At 37.2% G+C, this 20,582-nt stretch overlaps 1 gene segment (V, D, J or C); it reads left to right on the forward strand.

Moving 5' to 3' along the window:
• Window positions 1-18,240: 18,240 nt before the first annotated feature.
• On the forward strand, window positions 18,241-18,857 carry LOC118842737. The segment is given in 2 exon segments: window positions 18,241-18,321; window positions 18,541-18,857. Coding segments are annotated over 2 exon segments (372 nt in total).
• The last annotated feature ends 1,725 nt before the right edge of the window (window positions 18,858-20,582 follow it).

The raw sequence follows: 20,582 nt of genomic DNA on the forward strand, positions 1-20,582 counted from the left end.
GGTGGGAGCATAGGCACTGATGATAGTGGCATGACATTTTCCTGCAAGTGGCCATTGCATTGTCATGAGCCTGTTATTCACTCCTTTTGGCAGGCATACAAGCTTTGTTGACTAGATTAATTTTGATTGCAAAGCCTACACCAGCTTCATGGTGCTCCCCTTCACTGAGGTCACTCCAGAAAAATGTGTATTCAGCTCCAACTTCAGTAAGCTGGCCTTCATTCTCCAGCCTTGTATCACTCACGGCTGCTATTTGGATGTGACACCTGCTGAGTTCTCTTGCAACAAGAGCTGTTCTTTGAGATCTACTGGATTTTGTGTTGTCTATAAGTGTGCACACATTCCACGTGCCACTGGTGAGTGGAATCTTCTTTGCAGATGTTTTTGTACAGTTTTTGTGTGTGTTTTGACCACAGAGTGGGATTCCCCTCCTGCCATGGTAATTAGGCCAGGGTAACAGACAATTTTTAGGGTACCTTTTCTAGCCCCTTCCTCACACCAGGATGTGAGCAGTGTGATCCTTAAAAGGCTGCTTAGACACTCAGGGGCAGCTGAATCCCACTGCTTTCAGTGAGAAGATGACCCTATGGCCTGGGCTTCCTGTGTGCAAGGTTGTGACTACAGCTTCCAGTGTAGCTCCACCTGCTACTTCATCACTTGCCTGTTGCCACAGGACTTTGAGATAGGTAAAAATGGTAAAATGGTATAGGTGACATCTTTTGATTTGTGCATAAGTTGGACTTAATTGGAAAATTAATTCTGGAGGCAGAGTTGCATGAAGTCATTGGCCTCACCCTCTTCTCCAGAGTCATCATAGTCCAGTGGCAGGACCAAGTCAAGACAACTGGTGATGGCTCATGATGCAGTGGATGACTTCGGCATCTTCAATGTCTAACCAAGCTCTCAGCACTACACAGGGTCTGCTTCAGTTATCTTCATGGCCATTGGAACAAATTGTTCTCATATGCGCATTCCACCAGGGGAAGTCTTCACATGCTTCACACCCCCCAAACTTACCTTTGGGTTTGAGACCCCTTTGTTACAGTCAACTTGGTTCAGCCTATCTGCTGAAATGGTTTACCAGGGTGTGGCCACTGTGTATACTACAGCTTCTTGGAGTCACAGGTGATAGGTGGAACAGGTGGACCCCAAAGGTGGAACGCAACCCTGAAAAGGGCTTGGCAGGCCTCATACCAAAGGTATTAGTCTTCCCTGAACACACCCTACACCACATTTATGAAGGAGAGGAAATAACTTATTCATTGTCATAAAATTCACACTAGAGAAAAACCTCATTGATGTAATGAATGTGGGAAGGCCTTTGCACTGAGGGCACAACTTACTTGATAGCAGAGAATTCATATTGGAATAAAACCTTATGAGTGTACTAAATGTGGGAAGTTCTATTACCTGACCTTGGAACTCATTTGATGTCAGATAATTCATAGATTTCAGAGAAATTCAGAGAAACCTTTTGAATGTAAGGACTATGGGAAGGCCTTTAGACTGCAGGAACAATTTACTATGCATCAGATAATGCATATAGGAGAGAAACTTTATGATTATACTGTATGTGGGAAGGCCTTCAGTCTGAGGACACAATTTGCTTGACATCAGAAAATTCATGCTACAGAGAAAACTTACGAATGTAACAAGGCTTTCATGATGTTAACAAAACTTACTGTGCTTCAGATGATTCATACTGGATAGAATCCTCATGAATGTAATGAATATAAGAAGTCCTTCCTAGAGAGGACACTACTTAACAGAGAATTCATATGGGAATAAACCTTAAGAATGTGAGATAGTCTCCATTATGAGGACAGATCATCCTGTGCTTCAGCTAATTCATAGTAGAGAGAAACTTTATGAATATAGAAAGGCTGTCAGCATGAGTACACAATTTATTTAGCATTGACATTCTCCATAAGGCATGGAGAACCTCTGAAGCCTCTTAGCATGACTGTTTCTATTGCCTGTGATTCCTCCTTTCTCCGTGTGTCTCTGGTGATTATGATCTGTCTTTCAGAACTCCAAATCTCTCCTTAACAGTACCTTTCCAAAGCCCGAATGTGACTTTGATCAATATTTCTGTGGGCTGTGCCCCTTCTTGGTGAATGGTCAGCAAACTAAGGTAAGAGAAAGTAGAGAACTTGAATGAGTCTGAAATTGTATTTTCTATGTGCTTTTATAAGGTTAAGTAAGGTCTGGTGCCCTTTATGGGAATTATATTATCCATATTATTCATTATTCTATGATTTTAAGTTTCTTGGATGCATACATTAGTGCATTTTAAAATAGAGGAAAAATGGGAAGCTCTTTTTGATTGGCACATTGAAATTTCCAAAGAAATAGAAAAAAATATACCTAGATTATGACTTTGGGGTCCTGTTTTTGTTGTTGTCTTTATGTCTATGTTTATGTGTAAAAACTGGCAAGTGTTTGTTTTTGTTGCATTTCCTTAGTCTATTTATATTTGGTGAGACTAATTTAAAGATTTAATTAGAGTTTTAAATAAGATGGAATATTCAGTAATGAAACTCTTCAGATTGAGGTCCCCTCTGGAAAATAATTATTTTTCCTCTTGGTCTGATCCAAGGTTATACAGAGAAGCCTTGTGAACGTAATGAATGTGGGAAGGTTTTCCTTAGTTCAAACCTTGTTATACTTCAGAGAATCCATACTGGATAGAAACCTATGAATATATGGATATTAGGAAACCTTCAGTGCAAGGACATGTGAATGTGATGGATACATGAAGGCTTAACTCAAGATCTTACAATTTATTCTATATCAGAATTGTTGTAGGGACCCCTAAACCATGCCTGCAATGATTCATTTCATAGTGTCTGGTTTGTGGTTTCCTTGACCTTTCTTGTGATATACATAAGGATATTTTTACTTCAAATTTCATGACTTCAAGGACCATTATTCTTCTGAGGAATACAGATGAATTGATGTTGCTTGCTAGAAAGCATATATGCAACAAAGACACATTTATATACAACTATATTAATAATTAGGGGTTTTCTCTCTTTTTTAGGATCTTTATATATTGAAGGTTTATTCCTTCTTCCCTCACAGGGTCAAAGTTAACATTCATCCATAGAAATGCAAGGGGAAAAGTTATATGCACATTTGATCCTCACTCAGAAGAACAACTCAAGACCATCCTGGCATTGGCCAGGCAATTTGGAGGCAGAATTTCCTCAGAAGACTCATGTTCATATGTATTAATTGGCTATTTCGTATATGCCTATGAAATTTTATTTGCTTTTTGCTTTCTTTTGCTTTCACTCTTGAAACCTACTGAGGCCTACCCGTGGATCTCCAGTTATAAATTCATAGATGTGTCCATGTGGGCCCCAAAGGTCCCCATAGCAATTGAGATCATAAATAAGAAAAACCATATCTCCCTTGTTAGTTAACCTTGAGTAAACTGGGAAACATTACAATTCCATATTCTTATTCCTCTCAAGCAATTACTGTGCTCAAAGCTTAGATCTAAGAGTTCGTGTGACAGATAACACCTCAATCTCCATTAATTTCCATTCTGTAACCCCAGAAAAGGTGTGAGCATCACTAGCACGTTGGAGAGTTAGGACTTTTCCTTTACAAAAAGGGAAAGTTGGGAAGCCATGGCACTTTCCCCAATCTGAATAGAAATTTGGAAAAGTTCAGCATTCTTCCATGCTCCCCTCCAGATGGTTGTAAGTAATGTCTAATTAATATATTTTGTAAGTGTCTGAGGCTGAATTTGAACCCAGGTCTTCCTGAATCCAGGCCTGGTGCTCTAATGTACCTGCCTGTATTTGTTACTTGGATTTGTATGTAACAGACACACATTCACACACACACACACACACACACACACACACACACACGCACAGAGTACTATCATTTGCCTGCGTTGAACTTTGGCCAAGTAATTTAGCAGAATAACATGTGAAGGAGTTGGGAGGTTTTTTGGTAATAAAGGTTATAGTAATTTATAAAAAAGCAACAAGAAAGAATAAAAAAGTAAACTATGTAGTAAAAAGCCTAAAAAAAAAATCTGAAATGCAGTTGCCACTTGTTACCAGTAGGTGTCATTGTGGTAAAAAAGTTGACTAGACACTCTTTGCTTTTCCATAGAATTTGTTTTGTTTTATTAAATTTTATTAATTCATTTACCAAGCATTTTTTCTCCCTCCAGCTTTCCCCACCCACTGGAAAGAAATTAAGAAAAATACATGTCACACAAGCACAGTCAACCTAACAGTCCTACATGAATCACATCCAAAATTAACATCTTATTCTGTGTATTAGTCTTTTATCTCTCTTTCATTAAATGATCAGGCCTTTATCAACTCTTCGTAGTCAGAGTTGATCATGTAGTTGATCAGAGTTCTTAAGTCTCTAGAAATTATTTGTTTTTTAGTATATTGACATTATAACATACGTAGCATATATAGCCCATAGTAAGAGGCTCTCCATCAGAGTTTAAATGGAAGGTACAAGAAATTATTTAACTCTAAAGTTGTCTGGGACCACAGACTTTGAATAAACATCAGATGCAGCAAACACAAGCCAGCCAGAGTGTCCCCAAGTAAAGACTGTCTTTTTTAAAAATTGCTTTTGTCTGGTACTGATTTGAAGTATATATTCCTAGAAAACTTAGGGTTTAAACCTTGCTGCCATCTTTCTAAAATTTCTTTTTTATATATTAATTAATACAGTAGTATATGTATATAATTTATGATAAATATTTTGGGGTTCATTTCCCCAAATTAGGTACATAGTCAAAATTATTATGATTATGTACTTGATATAGGTATACTATCAAAATAGTTTGGAGACTATCCTTCCAGAGTACTGAAGGAACTTGACATGACTGCTAAGCCACTTTTAGTGATCTATGAAAAATCAAAGAAAGGGTGAATAGTCACACAACTGGAAATGGACAAATGTCCAGATTTTCAGAAAAAGAAAAATAGAATATTCACACTAGAAAGAGACCACTGAGCTTGATTCACTTGCTATCAAAATTCTAGAATTTATTGATAAAGATGGTTTGTGAGTATTTTAAATAGCTGCCAATGATCACTAAAAGTTATCATAGATCGAAGAAAAGGTCCTATCAGACCAACCTAATTACCTTTTTCAACAAGATTATTAATTCTGAGTGGCAAAGGAATACTATAGGTATTCTAGTGTACCTAGATTTCAGAAAGGTACTTGACAAAATCTATGATAGGAGTCTTATGGAAAAGATGAAGGGATATGGGCTAGATAACAGTATAGGTGGATGGATTTGCAACTAGCTGAATCATCAGACACAATGAAAACCACTGTTAATGTGAAGGAAAGATGGTGTGATTCCTCAGGGATCTCTGTCATTAGCCCTATAATAAACAGCATTTTTTTAATCAATGGCTTGAAGTCATAGATGACATGCTTATCAAATTTATAAATGACATAAAGCTGGGAGGGACAGCTAACATCAAAATTCATAGTATAGAGTTTTATTTACACTTGAGTTCAAAAAGTTCCATGTAAGATGGAGAAAAAGTGGCAATTCTGAAATCCTACAATTCTGTGATTTTAAGTGACATTTTAACTATTTTTATGAGAGTAATGTGATTGAATATTTCATTATTTTTTAAAATCTTGGCTTAACACTTTGTCATATAGCAATTTGAAAGTTTGGTTTTAACATAAACTTATTTCAACAATTGGTTTTAATGGCTTTCATAATTTAGAATATAAACATTCCTCAAAAACATACACATGGATCCAAATTTAGGATATAGACAAGCCTGATGTCAACAACCCACTCCCACTGAATCTCATGGGTATTACTGATTTTTAGAACCTAAGGAGTACGGCTAAGGATCAGTCCTGAAACAGAAACTGAAGCATTTGGGGGCACAGGTGATCTTTTATCACTGTTTCTTGTCAAAGTCATAGTATTCCAAAGAGAAAGGTTAATTTGAGAAGGCAAGTGGTGGTGAAGAAGGTGTCTAAGGATGGTATTTGGATTTCTGGACCATGAGATCGAGTGTACCAAACAGGGCTGGTAAAAATAGATTTGTGTCTCACATCCAATACCAAGATAAACTCTAAATGGATAGAGAAGGTTGCATCCTACTGCATAGAAGCTTTATCAGAGGGGCTTATTTTTTCTTGTCCAGGGATCAACACTGGACAGTGCACAGTATGGAGATGGTATCCCTAGCTCAGTTCTTCTGTCTCCTCTTGCTTGGGTTTCTAGGTGAGGATGGATACACACGGATGTGCCATGGGATTATTCGCATGCTTTGGTTCTCCTTTTAGATAATTCAGAACCTATTTCTGGGGTTTTAAAATATTCTCCTTTTTTAGTGTATGATATGTCTATCAAAGTAAAATTAGTCCAGCTGGTTCTATTCAAAAGTTTTGTGGTAAAAAATCTAGTCAACAGTTGGTGACATTTGAGTTTTCGTTTTCATTATAGATGTCAGTGGACAGATCATGATGACTCAATCTCCAACCTCCCTGTCTGTGACTCCAGGAGACACAGTCACCATCTCCTGCAGGGCTAGTCAAGACATTAGAAAGTATTTACAATGGCACCCACAGAAACATGGTCAGTCTCTAAAGTCACTCATTATTACACATCCAACCTGGAGTCTGGGATCCCATCCCAGTTCAGTGGTGGTGGGTCTGGAACAGATTACACTCTCACCATCAGCAATATAGAGGCTGAAGATGCTGGAGTTTATTACTGTATGCAGCATGATAAACAACCTCTTATAGTGCTCTAGCCCTGAACAAAAACCTACCCAGGCAGTTCAGTCATCTCAACACAGGGGACAATTGCTTCCTCTGGTCTTCAGGTCAAAATAGCCTATTCTCTCTAGTCAAGACTAATCTCACTTCATCTTCCTACAAAGCCCATCCTACCTTGGCATTTACATCTTGCATAAACATTAGCAAAGTCTGGCAAAGGGTCCATATCATAATCTAGGTCATTCAGAAAAAACACAAACAAATCAAACAACAACCTCTGATGGCAAGTTCTAGTGACTAGCCCTTAGGGTAAAACATAAACGACACTGTTTATGTTTAAAAACCCTTCACTCCTGGGGTGTAGCTTACACTTCCTGCCCCACTTAACATTACTTACCCACTTTTTCTTAGGTAGAGTTATTTAAGTATTTTATTTTCTCTTCTGTTAATCTGGGCAATTTTGTAAATATTTATGCACTTCACATAGATTGTTAGTTTTACTGGCATATAGTTGAGCAAAATTACTCCCAATAATTGCTTTAATTTCATTTTCATTGGTAGCATATTCCCTTTTCATTTTTGATACTGGTAATTTGGTTTTCTTCTGTCTTTTTTCTTAATCAAATTACCCAATGGTTTATCTATTTTACTGGTATTTTTCCATGAAACCAGCTCCTACTTCTATAAGTTCAGTATTTTTTTTTAAATTTTGTTAGTTTCTCATGTTATTTTCAAGATTTCTTTTAGCATTTAATTGGGGATTTAAAAATTGTTCTTTTTCTAGTTTTTTTTAAAGTTGCAGGCCCCATTCATTGAGCTGATCTTTCTCACTTTTATTGATGTGTGTGTTTGGAGATTTAAATTTTCCCCTAAGTATTGCTTTGCCTGCATGATACAAATTTTGGAATTTTTTCTCATTGTTGTCATGCTCTTTAATGAACTTATCAATTGTTTCTATGATTTGTTCTTTTACCTACTCATTCTTATTGAATAGATTACTTAGTTTCCAATTAATTTTTAATTTATGTTTTATTGAATGTATTTTTTGATTGTGTTGTGGTCTGAAAAGAGCATCATTAATATTCCTGCTTCTCTGCATTTGTTTGTGAGGTTTCATGCCTTCACACATGGTAAATTTTTGTATAAGTGCTAATATACAGTTGAAAACATGATATGCACATTTCTCTTCCTAGTTTTTCCCAGAGGTATATCATATCTAACTTTAAAAAATTCAATTCATTTTAAACTTCTTATTTATTTTATATTTTTTCTAGTTGTGAGAGGGGAGAATTGAGTACCCTGCACTAATATATTTTTAGTGTCTATTTCCTCTTAAAATTCATTTAACTTTCCTTTAAGAATTTTAATACTAGACTGTTTGGTTCATATATGTTACATATTGGTATTATTTAATTGTCTGTGGTTTTCTTTTTAGTAGGATGAAATTTCCCTGCTTATCTCTTTTAATTACATCTATTTTTGTTTTGGCTTTCTTTGAGCTTAAAATTGCTACACTTTTTAACTTTAGCTGAAGCATAATAGATTCAGTTCCAGCCCCTTATTTTAACTCTGTATCTTTCTGTTTTGTGTGTGTTTCTTGTAAGCACCAAATTATTGGAGTCTGGTTTCTAGTCCATTCTGTTTTCCATGTCCATTTTATGGGTGAATTCATCCCATTCACATTCACAGTTATGCTTACTAACAAGACATTTCCCTCCATATGGTTTTGTTCTGTTTATCCTACTCTCTCTTTATATCTTCTCTCATTTGTAAAGTTTGTTTTACTTCTGACCACTGCCTCCCTTAATCCACCCTCTTTTTTTTATCAGCCCTCCTTTTCATTTATCCCCTTCCCTTCCTAATTTTCTGTTGCGTAAGATTGGTTCCTATACCCAATTGAGTGTCTGTATAAATATATTTTCCATTTTTGACCAACTTAGATGAGAATGAGGTTCAAGTGTTGCTCACCCCCACCTACCATTTTTCCCTCCACTATAAAAGCTCTTTGTTGCATGCCTGTTTTATGTGAGATAATTTTCACAGTTATGGCTCTCTCCCTTTCTCCCAGTGCATCCATCTTTCTTGCCCATCCATTTTTTAGATCACCCCAAATATAATCAACTCATTCCTTTGCCTTATGTCTATGTAGAGTGTTTTTAACTGCTGATAATAATGATAAAGTTCTTAGGAGTTACATGTATCATATAGGAATATGAAGAGTTTAACTTTATTGAGTCCCTTATGATTTCTCTTTCATGTTTTCCTTTTTATGCTTATTTTGAGACTTGCATTGGCAATGAGATTTTCTGTTCATCTCTGATATTTTCATGAGGAATGATTAAAAGTCATTTATTTCATTAAATATCCATTTCCCCCCTGAAGCATTATACTCAATTTTTCTGGATAGGTTGTTCTTGGCTGTAATTCTAGCTTTTTTGTCTTCTAGAATATCATATTCCAAGCACTCAGCTCCTTTAATGTTGTTATTCAGTCATTTTTCAGTATTGTCCAATTCTTCATGACCTCATTTGGGGTTTTTCTTGGCAAAGATACTAGAATAGTTTGCCCTTTCCTTCTCCAGCTCATTTCATGGATGAGCATATGGAGACCAACAGTGTTAAGTGATTGTCCAGGGTCACACATCTAGTAAGTATTAGAGGACAGATTTGAACTCATGAAGATTGGTCCTGGCTCCAGGCCCTACACTCTATCCACTGAGCCATCTAGCTGCTCAATCAGCTTTTACAAAAGGAATCCACTTGGCAGATACAGAAGAATAAAACTACAAATATTACCACCCTCGATATTTGGAGACATACTGTCCCCAAGACCTCTTTGGTTCCTGGAGACACATTTTCTAGATAGCATTGATGCCATCCAATTCACATCACAATATAGCATTGTTATCAAATAAGTCTTCCTGTCAGCTACTGCAGGTATGGGCACATGAGGTGATGAATTTTGGGCTATCTGCAAAACCTATTGTGGATCAAGGCCCAGACTCTCAGAGACTTGCTCTTCAGACATTTCAAACTCACAATGTGTGAACTTGTAATTCATCCACCTAAAACAAAGCATAAAATACAAAGGCAAAGGCCACAGCCTATTTTCCTGGGGTTTACATGTTAGCCTATTAGGGAGAGACTGAAGGTTATATAAATTTAGATATTTGTGTGTGTGTGTGTGTGTGTGTGTGTGTGTGTGTGTGTATGCACAAACACTAATATAAGTATGTATGCAATTATTATGTGGGTGTATATATACTTATGTTTATGCCCATGCGTACTAGTGCTTAATCTGGAAGTTATCTGAATAATACTAAAAACTTGAGCAAACCGAAGTTAATGACTTCAAAAGACAATTAAAATGAATCAGGCAGCTAGGTTGTGGAGTATATAGAAGACTGGACCTGGAGTCAGGTAGATTTGAGTTCAAATCTACCTCAGACACTTATTAGCTGTGTGACCTTGAGCAAGTCACTGAACCTGTTTTCCTCAGGTTCCTCAACTGTAAAATGGGGATCATGATAATATCAACCTCCAAGGACTGTTGTGAGGGTCAAATGAGATAATATTTGTAAAATGCTAAGGCACAGTGCCTGACACATAATAACTGCCCTATAAGGGATAGCTATTTCCATTATTATTAAAACAAAGTCAAAAGACTGATGAAATTAGAAGAAAATAAAATGCATGTCTAATCAAGAACCACTAACCTGGAAAAAAGACCAAGGGCAGATAACTTAAGAAACATCACACAACCTGAAATACATGACCAAAAGAAGAACCTGGATATCTTGTTTCAATAAATAAAGAAAATTGCCCTATAGCATGCTTCCTCAGAAAGAAGGAAGTCCAATATTGAGAAGCCATATTCAGGGTTGCCTACATTTGAAGAGCTATCACTTTCAAGGAACCTAGATATCCCAAAGGCAAAAGATTAAGGTCTCAAACCACTAATAACCTCACCAGAAAATTCAGTGTAATCCTACAAGGAAGAAAAATGTATCTTCTACAACATAGGTGACCTTTAAACATTTCTGATGAGAAAATTGAAGTGGAAAGGAAATTTGAAGGTAATATAAGGCCTTGAAGAGAAGAATAAAAAGGCAGACGGAAGTTAACAACCAGAAAGGACTTTGTATCAAAGAAATGTTTACATTCTAATGAGGGGGGGGCTCATTAAAGGGGGTGCTTAGGAATCCTAAGGTCATAAGGGGCCACAGAGGTGTACCAATGAGACAGAATACTGATAGTTTATGTTCTGATGCTGCTGAAAGAAGATAAAAAATGGAAGGGGAAAGGACACATTAGAAATAAATGGGGGACAGATGCACAGGATCTCCCATGGGGTGGAGAAGTAGAAGTATAAACAAAGATGGAAGCAACAAGGGGATCAGACATCACTTGAGCTTCACTTTTATCTCAACGTCTTAAAAGAGGGAAGAAAACACATAGTTACACACAGAAAGTTTGGTGTAGGAATACATTCAACTAAACAGATAGAACAGGAAGAGGATAAATGGGAGAATTAGAAGGAGAATAGGTTTGGGCAGGGGTTGTTATAAGCAAACCAAATCCTAAGTTTGTTGAGAGGATGGAGAAGAGATTAAAAGGAAAGACAGAAAGAATAAGAATTTTTAATAAAGAGGGAGTGAGGAGTATAGAGAAGGAAATGCATGAGAAAATAGGATGAGGAGAAATACACGATTAACTGTCATCACAAAGGATGTGAATGAGAAAAATTCACACATAAAAAGGCATTGGATAGCAGAAGTGATTACAAAGAAATATCTGACAACATGTATTTTTTTTTTACAAGAAATTTGTGAAACGCAAAGACTCCCATGTAGTTAAAATAAGCGTCTGGAGAAAAATCTATGATGCCTCAACTGAAAATTTAAAAAAAAAAACAGGTATAGTTATTGTGTTTTCGGACAAGGCAACAACAAAAATAGATTTAATTAGAAGAGATAAATGGAGAAGCTACATTTTTCAGATAGGTAACATAGACAATGAATGAATTTCAATATTTAAAATATACGAACTAAGTGATATTACCTTTAAAGAGTTAAAGGAAAAATTAAATGAATTACAAAGAGAAACGGACAGTAAAAATATAATGGGTTACCTAATAGAATACTTTTAGCCCTACATATTTATCTAAAAATAAATAAAAAAGAAGTTATCATTTGAATACAATTTTAGAAACGTTAGTATGATAGATTTCTTGCGATTATTGAAGTTATTTAAAGGAGGTATATATATGTATGTATGTATATACATATATTTCTAACCTATGTATGGAACCTTAACCAAAATTAGTAATATATATATATAATTCAGAAAACCAGAATTAGTATATATGAACTTTAATGACAACAAAAAAGAGTCAACAAAAAGAGTTAAAAGTCCAAAGAAGACTGAATAATTAAATTCGAAAGAGCTGGTCAAGTAATAAATTATAGAAATGACAGATAATTTCATTAAATATGACAATATAAATGCAAAATACCAAAATTTGTAGGATGTAGCTAAAGGAGCCCTTTAGGGAGAATGTATGTCTTGAAACAATTGCTTAGAGGGGGGAGGCTGGTGGGGAGAAGGAGAGAGAGGGAAAATACATAGAAAGAATCTAAACAAGAAGAAACCCTTAGATAAATATCCCTAATCAACATAGATACAAAATTTGTGAATAAAGTCTTAGCAAAAATGCTAAAAATAACCTAATACAAAGATTGTAAGTTATGATGAAAATGGATTCATTCCATGATTATATTATTGATTTAACATTAACTTAATATATAATTAATATACAAACTTAATTAACCATATTCATAACCGAAAAACCATATATTTCCAATAGATACAGAAAAATTTTATACCCATCAGTTATCTCTGTACAAACAGTAGAAAACATTTGATTAAATGTGCCTTTCCTTAATATGATAGACTATATATTTTGAATATATGTGTTTACATGTGTACATACATACATACATATATATCTAAAGACAATAGTGAGCATGTTATGTAATGGGAATACATTAAATTCATTTCCAATAAACTCAGGGGTGAAATAAATATGTCCATTGTTGCCCTCTTTATTTTACATTTTTGCTAGAAATGATGACTCTAGAAATAAGACAAGAAAAAAGAATAGAGTGAATAAACAAAGATAAAGAAGAAATGAAATGATTTTTTTTGCAGACCGTGCATTTATGACTCCAGAGAAGCGAGTGAAATTAATTGAAATAATTATTATCTTCAGCAAATTTGTAGTATGTTGCACATATCCACACAAATCACGAGCATTTCTATATCATACCAATAAAACCCAGCAAAAAGAGATAGAAAGAGAAATTACTTTTGCAAGAGCTACCAATTATATAAAATGCTTGAGACCTTACCTACCAAGATACACACAGGAATTTTATAAATAAAACTAAAAACCATTATTTAGAGAAATAAAGCCAAACCTAAATAATTGCAAAAATATTATTTGCTCATGGATAGGATGACCCTTTATTATCAAAGGAACAAGATTATTTAAATTAATTTTCTTCTTCAGTGCCACACCAATAAAGCTACCAAAGGATTATTTTACCAAATTAGAGAAAATAAATAATAAAATTCTGTTGGAGGAAAAAAAGGTCAAAAGTTTCTTCTTAGCAGAAATAATGAAAAAGAGTGGTAATGAAGGGGGCCTAGCAGTGCCAAATCTCAAACTATACTACAAGGTAATAATCAGAATAATTTGGTCCTGGTTTGAAAATAGGTCCTTCAGGGGAGCAAATTAAAAATGCAATGCACAGAGGCAAACAAAACTAGTAACGTAGTACTCACACAAACATCCCAGTTACTGGGATAAAGACTTGATATCTAATAAATATACCAAGCCAAATTGTATAGAAATATGAAAGAAACGAGCTTTAGAGCAAAATCTCCCACTTTATGCAAAGATAAACTGCAAATGGGTCTGGATATAAAAGATCACATAAACACATTAGAGAAACATGCAAAAATGGCCTATAAAATACATAGATAGAAAAATTCACAACCAAATAAGGGATAGAAAGAATCACAGAAGAGAAAATGGAAAATTTAGATTATAATTTAAAAGGTTTGTGCAAAAAATTCAATAAAGCTAAGATTAAAAGGGAAACAATGTGTGTGTGTGTGTGTGTGTGTGTGTGTGTGTGTGTGTGTGTGTGTGAATCTTCACAGCCAGTTGCTCTAATTTCCAAGACACATCTGATTCAATATTGATTCAAATTCAAAGGTTCTTGTGACGCTCCTCTGGGTCTCCTCCTAACTATTTGATGGCTTCTCAGTCCCATTTGCTGGGTGTTCATCCAGGCAACACCTGCTATATTTGGTTCCCCCTCAGAGTTCTATCCTTGGCCCTTTTCTCTTCCCCCCTATACTATTTCATTTGGTGATTTCATCATGTTCCATGGCTTCAGTTATGTTCTCTATCCTGATAATTTTCAAAAATACTTATCCAGCCATAGCCTCTTTGTTGTCCTCTATTATCATATCACTAACTGCCCATTGGACATATGAAACTGGATGTCCCATAGATATCATAAACTCAACAAGTCCAAAACTGAAATCACCAACTTTTCCCCTGACACTCCCCCCTCTTCCTGAATTATAAATTTCTGTCCAGAGGGCCACCATTCTCTCTGTCACCCCACTTGCAATCTCGATATATCATCTTTGACTCTTGAACTAGATACACTGTTCTCACTTTGCCATCACAGCACTTAATGAATGATTTCCATCTACACTGTCCTCTTCTCTTGAATTCCTTGCCCAATTATTCCATCATTGATCTTGCTCTGCCAAGCCTAATCCCTGGATTATTGCCACCATCTCCTGCCTTCCCTCCTGCACACATAATGCAGAAGGAAGCCTTTCCTGATCCCCTTTAATTCTAGGGTCTTCCTTCTTTAGATTTATCTCCAAGTTATCCTGTATATCCATTATTTATTTGTAGCTATTTTCCTGGTGTCTCCTTTATTTGACTGTGAGCTCCTTGAGAACAGGGACATTTTTAGCCTTTCTTTGTATGCCCTCTGCTCAGGACAGTGCCAAGAAAAGAGAAGATACTAAACAAATGTTTCTTTATTGACTGATATTACATTTCATCATAGTCTCATTGTGTCCTGTCTCACTGAGGGAACTGGTAGTTCTAAGGCCAATGAGATGAACTTGGGAGTTGAGTCCAATTCCTCAGGGGCTGCCCTGAGGACTCCAAGTGCACCAGGAGAAGCACAATGAATAGCGGTGACTATAAAGGACAAAGTCACTAGGCTACCTGTGTATAGTAGGCCATCTGGGATGGGAGATGTCATCATGTCAGAACAAAGATGACCCATAAGAAGATATGTATTTATCATGCCCCTCTCTCTCTGTAAACACAACTGGGGAAGCTGGAGACCAGGTGCCTACAATGACCCTGTTGCCATTGATATTGAGAACAAAAAAAATGTTCCCATGTTAGCCAGACTACACCCACTGAGTTATCTGTAGAACCAGTTGTGTGTTATACAACCTTTGTGTGTTATAGCCTCCGTTTCATGCGGATATTTTAATATAGCCAATGTATGAGATAACATATGTAAAGCTTTGCCCACATTAAGGTGCTATATAAAAGTTAGTAATTGTTATTGTCATCATCTAAAATAATGAAAGCATGTTGGTGAGTCCAAGAACCTCTATGTGTGTCTCCTGCAGCTGAGAGCCAATGACCCCATCTCTGTGTTGTTCTGTCCAGTGCTGATCTCTGGGGAGGGCAGTGATCTGCCCTACTGATGAGGGCTCTGTTCATGGGGGTGAGAGGGGCATGCAAAGGAGCTGGACTGAGGGACAAAGTTCTTCAGAGGCCTCCAGCTTCAGAACCAACATAGCTCCTGGCTTCATGACATAAGTAGTTCCTCCCCAGGTATCCCCAGTCAGACTAGGGAAGAATATTCAAATTCAGGGATGTTTCTGGCCTTCATGTGTAGGAATGATGGGGAACTAGACTTCTTGGGTTCTGTCATGAGATAAAGAACCCAGAAAAATACAAAAAGCTTCATTGTTAATTAAAAGAATTTAGAACCACAATATCATTCAGTAATTGTTAGAGCTACAAGGCACCTTAGGGAACCTCTGGTCCAACCCACTCATTTTATTAATTACAAGACAACTAAGGCCTGGGAAGACAATGTGACAACCAAAGTCACCCAGATAGAGTAAGACAACTTCAAGGTGACGAATAAGAGGGCTGTGTGTTGGCACTTCATTTGTCCTTCTCTGAGCTCCCCAAGAACCCTGTGGGGTACTCAGAGAGGATGTTACTGTTTCCTCTGCAGAGAAAAAGAAATTCTTGTTAGAGAAGTGAAATAATTTGGTCCAAATGATTGGACTAGTAAGAGGAGTAGCTGAGAGTGGAGCCCAGCTATTCTGTCGCTTAGTCCAAGAGTACATATTAATAATATTGATGATGGCGATGATGTTAATAACAATAATAAAACTAGCATTTATATAGGGTGTTTAGGTTTAAAAAACTTTTAAAATGTTTCATTTCACACTTAAAAATTTTAGGCAGTAGGAGATATTGTTATTCCTATTTCACATGTGAAGACACTGAGGCCAACAAGGTTGTGTGAATTATTGAGTCACACCAAGGGAGTGTCTGAGATTGGATTTCTACTTAGGTCTCCCTGAATATGTGTCCAGTATTCTTGCTTACTGCACCACTTTCCTACTGCTGGGGCTGCTACTACTAATAAGTATCATTTATCTAGCACGCTGAGGTTTTTGAAGTACTTTACAAATGTCACCTTATTTGATTCTCACAACAACCATGTGAGAAAGATGATAATATTATTGTTCTTTAAGAGATAAGAAAACTGAGGGTGAGAGATTAAGTGCCTTTCTTATGGTGATCCAACTAGAGAGTGCCCAAGGCAGCATTAGGTCTCGGGGTTTCTTGACTCAAGTCCAGAGCTCTAGGTACCCTGACACCTAGCTGCTTAGCACAACACTGTGCTACCCCCAGGACGTAACTGAAATGAGAAATTCAGCACACCCTCATGCTCACTGACTCTCTCACTATGAGAGGACTAGTATAAAGCCACCAACTACCCTTTTGCATAAAAATAAACTGAAAAAGAGGAAGAGAAAGGAGGTGGAGGAGAAATTGACAACAGCAATAATAGGAGCTAGCACTCACCCCTTCAATATTTGCAAAGCACTTTACAAATATTAGCTTATTTTCTTCTAATGACAACTTTAGAAGGCAGGTTCTATTAATCCCCATTTTTCAAATGAAGAAACTGAGTCTGAGTGGGGTTAAGTGACTTTCCCAGTTACACAGCTAGTAAATGTCTAAGGTAGGATTTGTACTAGTTGCACCTGAAACTAAGACTTGTGCTCTGTCCACTGAACCACCTGACTGCCTAGAACAATGGTTTTCAATAGAACAGGCAAGGGGTGGTGGAGAAACTGGAGCAGGGCACTTGTAATGTGAACAGAAAGAAAGGAAGACTTGTGGGAAAAATTAAGGAATTGTAATCAACAAGACTTGTCGATTACAAGAGATAGATGGGTAGAAGGACAGAACAGTCTTGTGAGATATCCATATAGAGTGTGGGGATGTGGGTGGAGGTGGAAAAGGTAGGAGGGCAGGAATTATGATATTTTATGGGATGCTGAGAAGTACCATCAGTGAAGCAAGAAGAAGAAAGGGAACCATGACATAATAGTGTCAAGAAAACCTAGGGAGGAGAAAATATCTAGAATGATGGGGTGGGTCATTGAGGGGAGAAGAAGGCTCATGGGCATCAAATACAATAGAGAGTGTGGAGAATTATTCAGGTCATCAGGTTCGAGGATAAATTGATTTTTGCTGATGTTAGAGAGAGAGGTTCTAGTAGAAAGGTATGATCAGAAGCCAGATTAAAAGGGACAAGAAGTCAATGGAATGTGAGAAAAGTGGACACAATAAATATAGACAGCTTTTTCTAGGAGTCTATGAATTGAAGCTGACCTATAGAATGAAAGCTGGAGGAGATAGTAGAGTCAAGTGTAGGGTTTTGTTTGTTTTAACAAACAATGAAATTAAAGGTTCAGGCTGCTAGAATTTATGGAGGGGCATAAATTAAGGGCATAAGCAGAGGCTAGAATTAACCTAGAGAAGGGACACCTCCTGCTCTGAGACTGCAATGAAGGATGGGAAGGATTCTAACCTCATTTGAAATGTGTAATTGGAGAGAAGAAGGTTGTATTCAATAGTCTGTTTTCTCAAGGAATGTGTAAGGGAAATACTACCTATGTGGTCAGCCCTGGAGAAAACCTAGCTCTGCCCCTGGAAGCCCAGACCATCCTCCCTTCCCCTATAAAGGGCCAGGCTGCTTTGCATGTTCTCCTCTATCTCCACCTCCAACATATTCCTATTGCACAGAACCTTTATCAAAGGGTCTTGTTATTCTCTTGCCCAGGGATCAGCACTGGACATAGCACAGCATGGAGATGGTGTCCCCAACTCAGTTCTTCTGTTTCCTCCTGCTTGGACTTCAAAGTGAGAAGGGAGAGCATGGGGGTACAATTGGGATTGTTGACATGCTTCGGTTCTCATTTTAGATAATTCAGAACCTATTTCTGGGGTTTTAAAACATTCTCATTTTTAGTGTATAATGTGTCTATTGCCATAGAATTAGTCTAGGTGATTCTATTCACTGAAAATGGTGAAAAACCTACTCAGCAGTTGGTGACATTTGAGTTTTCTTTTTCATTATAGATGCCAATGGACAGATTGTGATGACCCAATCTCCAGCTTCCCTGTCTGTGACTCCAGGAGACACAGTCACCATCTCCTGCAGGGCTAGTCAAGACATTAGCAAGTATTTACAATGGCACCAACAGAAACATGGTCAGTCTCCAAAGTTACTCATCTATTATACATCCAACCGGTACTCTGGGATCCCATCCCGGTTCAGTGGCAGTGGATCCGGAACAGATTACACTCTCACCATCAGCAGTGTGGAGGCTGAAGATTTTGGAGTTTATTACTGTATGCAGTATAAAAGTTGGCCTCTCACAGTGCTCCAGCCCTGAGCAAAAACCTCCTCAGGCAGTTCAGCTGGCTTAGCACAGGGGAGCAATTGCTTCCTCTGGTCTCAAGGTCAAAACAGCTCGTGCTCTCTAGAATATTCAGATTCAGGGATGTTTCTGCCCTTCATGTGTCTGAGAATGATGGGGGACTAGACCTCTTGGGTTCTGTCATGAGACAAAGAACCCAGAAGAATAAAATAAGGTTCATTGTTAAACAATTAAAAGAATTTAGAATCATGATATCATTCAATAGTTGTTAGAGCTACAAGGGATCTTAGGGAACCTCTGGTCCAACCCATTTATTTTATTAATTACAAGACAACTAAGGTCTGGGATGACAAAGTGACAACCAAAGTCACCCAGATAGAGTAAGACAACTTCAAGGTGAAGAATAAGAGAGCTGTGAGTTGGCATGTCATTAGTCCTTATGTGAGCTCCATAATAACCCTATGGGGTAGTCAGAGTGTATGTTACTATTTCATCTGTAGAGAAAAAGAAATTGATGTTCAGAGAAGTGGAACCATTTGGTCCAAATGATTGGGCTAGTAAGGGGAATAGCTGAGAGTGGAACCGAGGTATTCAGTCACTTAGTCCAAGAGTACCAAACAATAATGTTGATGATGGTGATGATGTTAATAACAGTAATAATACAAACTAGAATTTAAATTGGGCATTCAGGTTTATAAAACACTTTAAAATTATGTCATCTTATCCTTAAAAAATCATGGGTGGTAGGTGCTATTGTTATCCACACTTTGTATTTGAGGAAATTGGGGCCCACAAAATTTAGGGAATTTCTGAGGGTCACACACCTAATGAGTGTCTGAGATTAGATTGGGTACATAGGTCTTCCTGAATGTAGATGGAGCATTCTAGCTTGCTGTATCACCTTACTGCTGCCACCACTGCTGCTGCTGCTACTACTACTACCAATTAAATGTAGAATTAATATAGCTCTCTGCAGTTACTAATGTCATCTCACTTGATACTCACAACAACCCCATGAGGTAGGTGATAGTTTTATTCCTCTTAAAGAGATAAGAAACTAAAAATGAGAGGTTAAGTCCTTTTCCCACCTGGACACATGGGAGCTAGTTAGTGCCTGAGGTAGCATTTCAAGTCAGGGTTTCTGGACTCAAGTCTGGAGCTCTCTGTTCTGTGATACCTAGCTGCTAGGCACAATATTGCACTAACCCAAGGACCATAATCGAAATGAGAAAATCACCACACCCTGATGCTCCTTAACTATGATAACACTAGTGTTCTATGAAGCCACCAACTACCATTGCATATAAAAATAAAGAGAAGGAAAAGGGGAGGAGAAAAGCAAAAGCAAAAACAGCAACAATATCTAACACTTACATAGCACTTTAAAGATTACAAAGCACTTTACAAATATTACCTCATTTTATTCTGATGAAAACCTTGGGAGGCAGCCTCTACTAATCCCCATTTTACAAACGAGGAAATGGAGGCCAAAGGGTGTAAGTGACTTTCCCGAGTTACACAGCTAGTGAGTATCTGAGGTAGGATCTGGACTAGATGTGCCTGAAACCAAAACTTGTGCTCTGTCCACTGAACCACCTGGCTGCCTAGAATAGGGTATTGCAATAGAACAGGCAAGGCTTGATGAGGACCTGGAACAGGGCACTTGTAATGTGAATAGAGAGAAAGGAAGACTTATGGTGAATATTAAGGAAATGGAGTCAACCAGACTTATCAATCACA

Source organism: Trichosurus vulpecula, chromosome 3 (genome assembly GCF_011100635.1).
Source record: "Trichosurus vulpecula isolate mTriVul1 chromosome 3, mTriVul1.pri, whole genome shotgun sequence".
NCBI lineage: Eukaryota > Metazoa > Chordata > Mammalia > Diprotodontia > Phalangeridae > Trichosurus > Trichosurus vulpecula.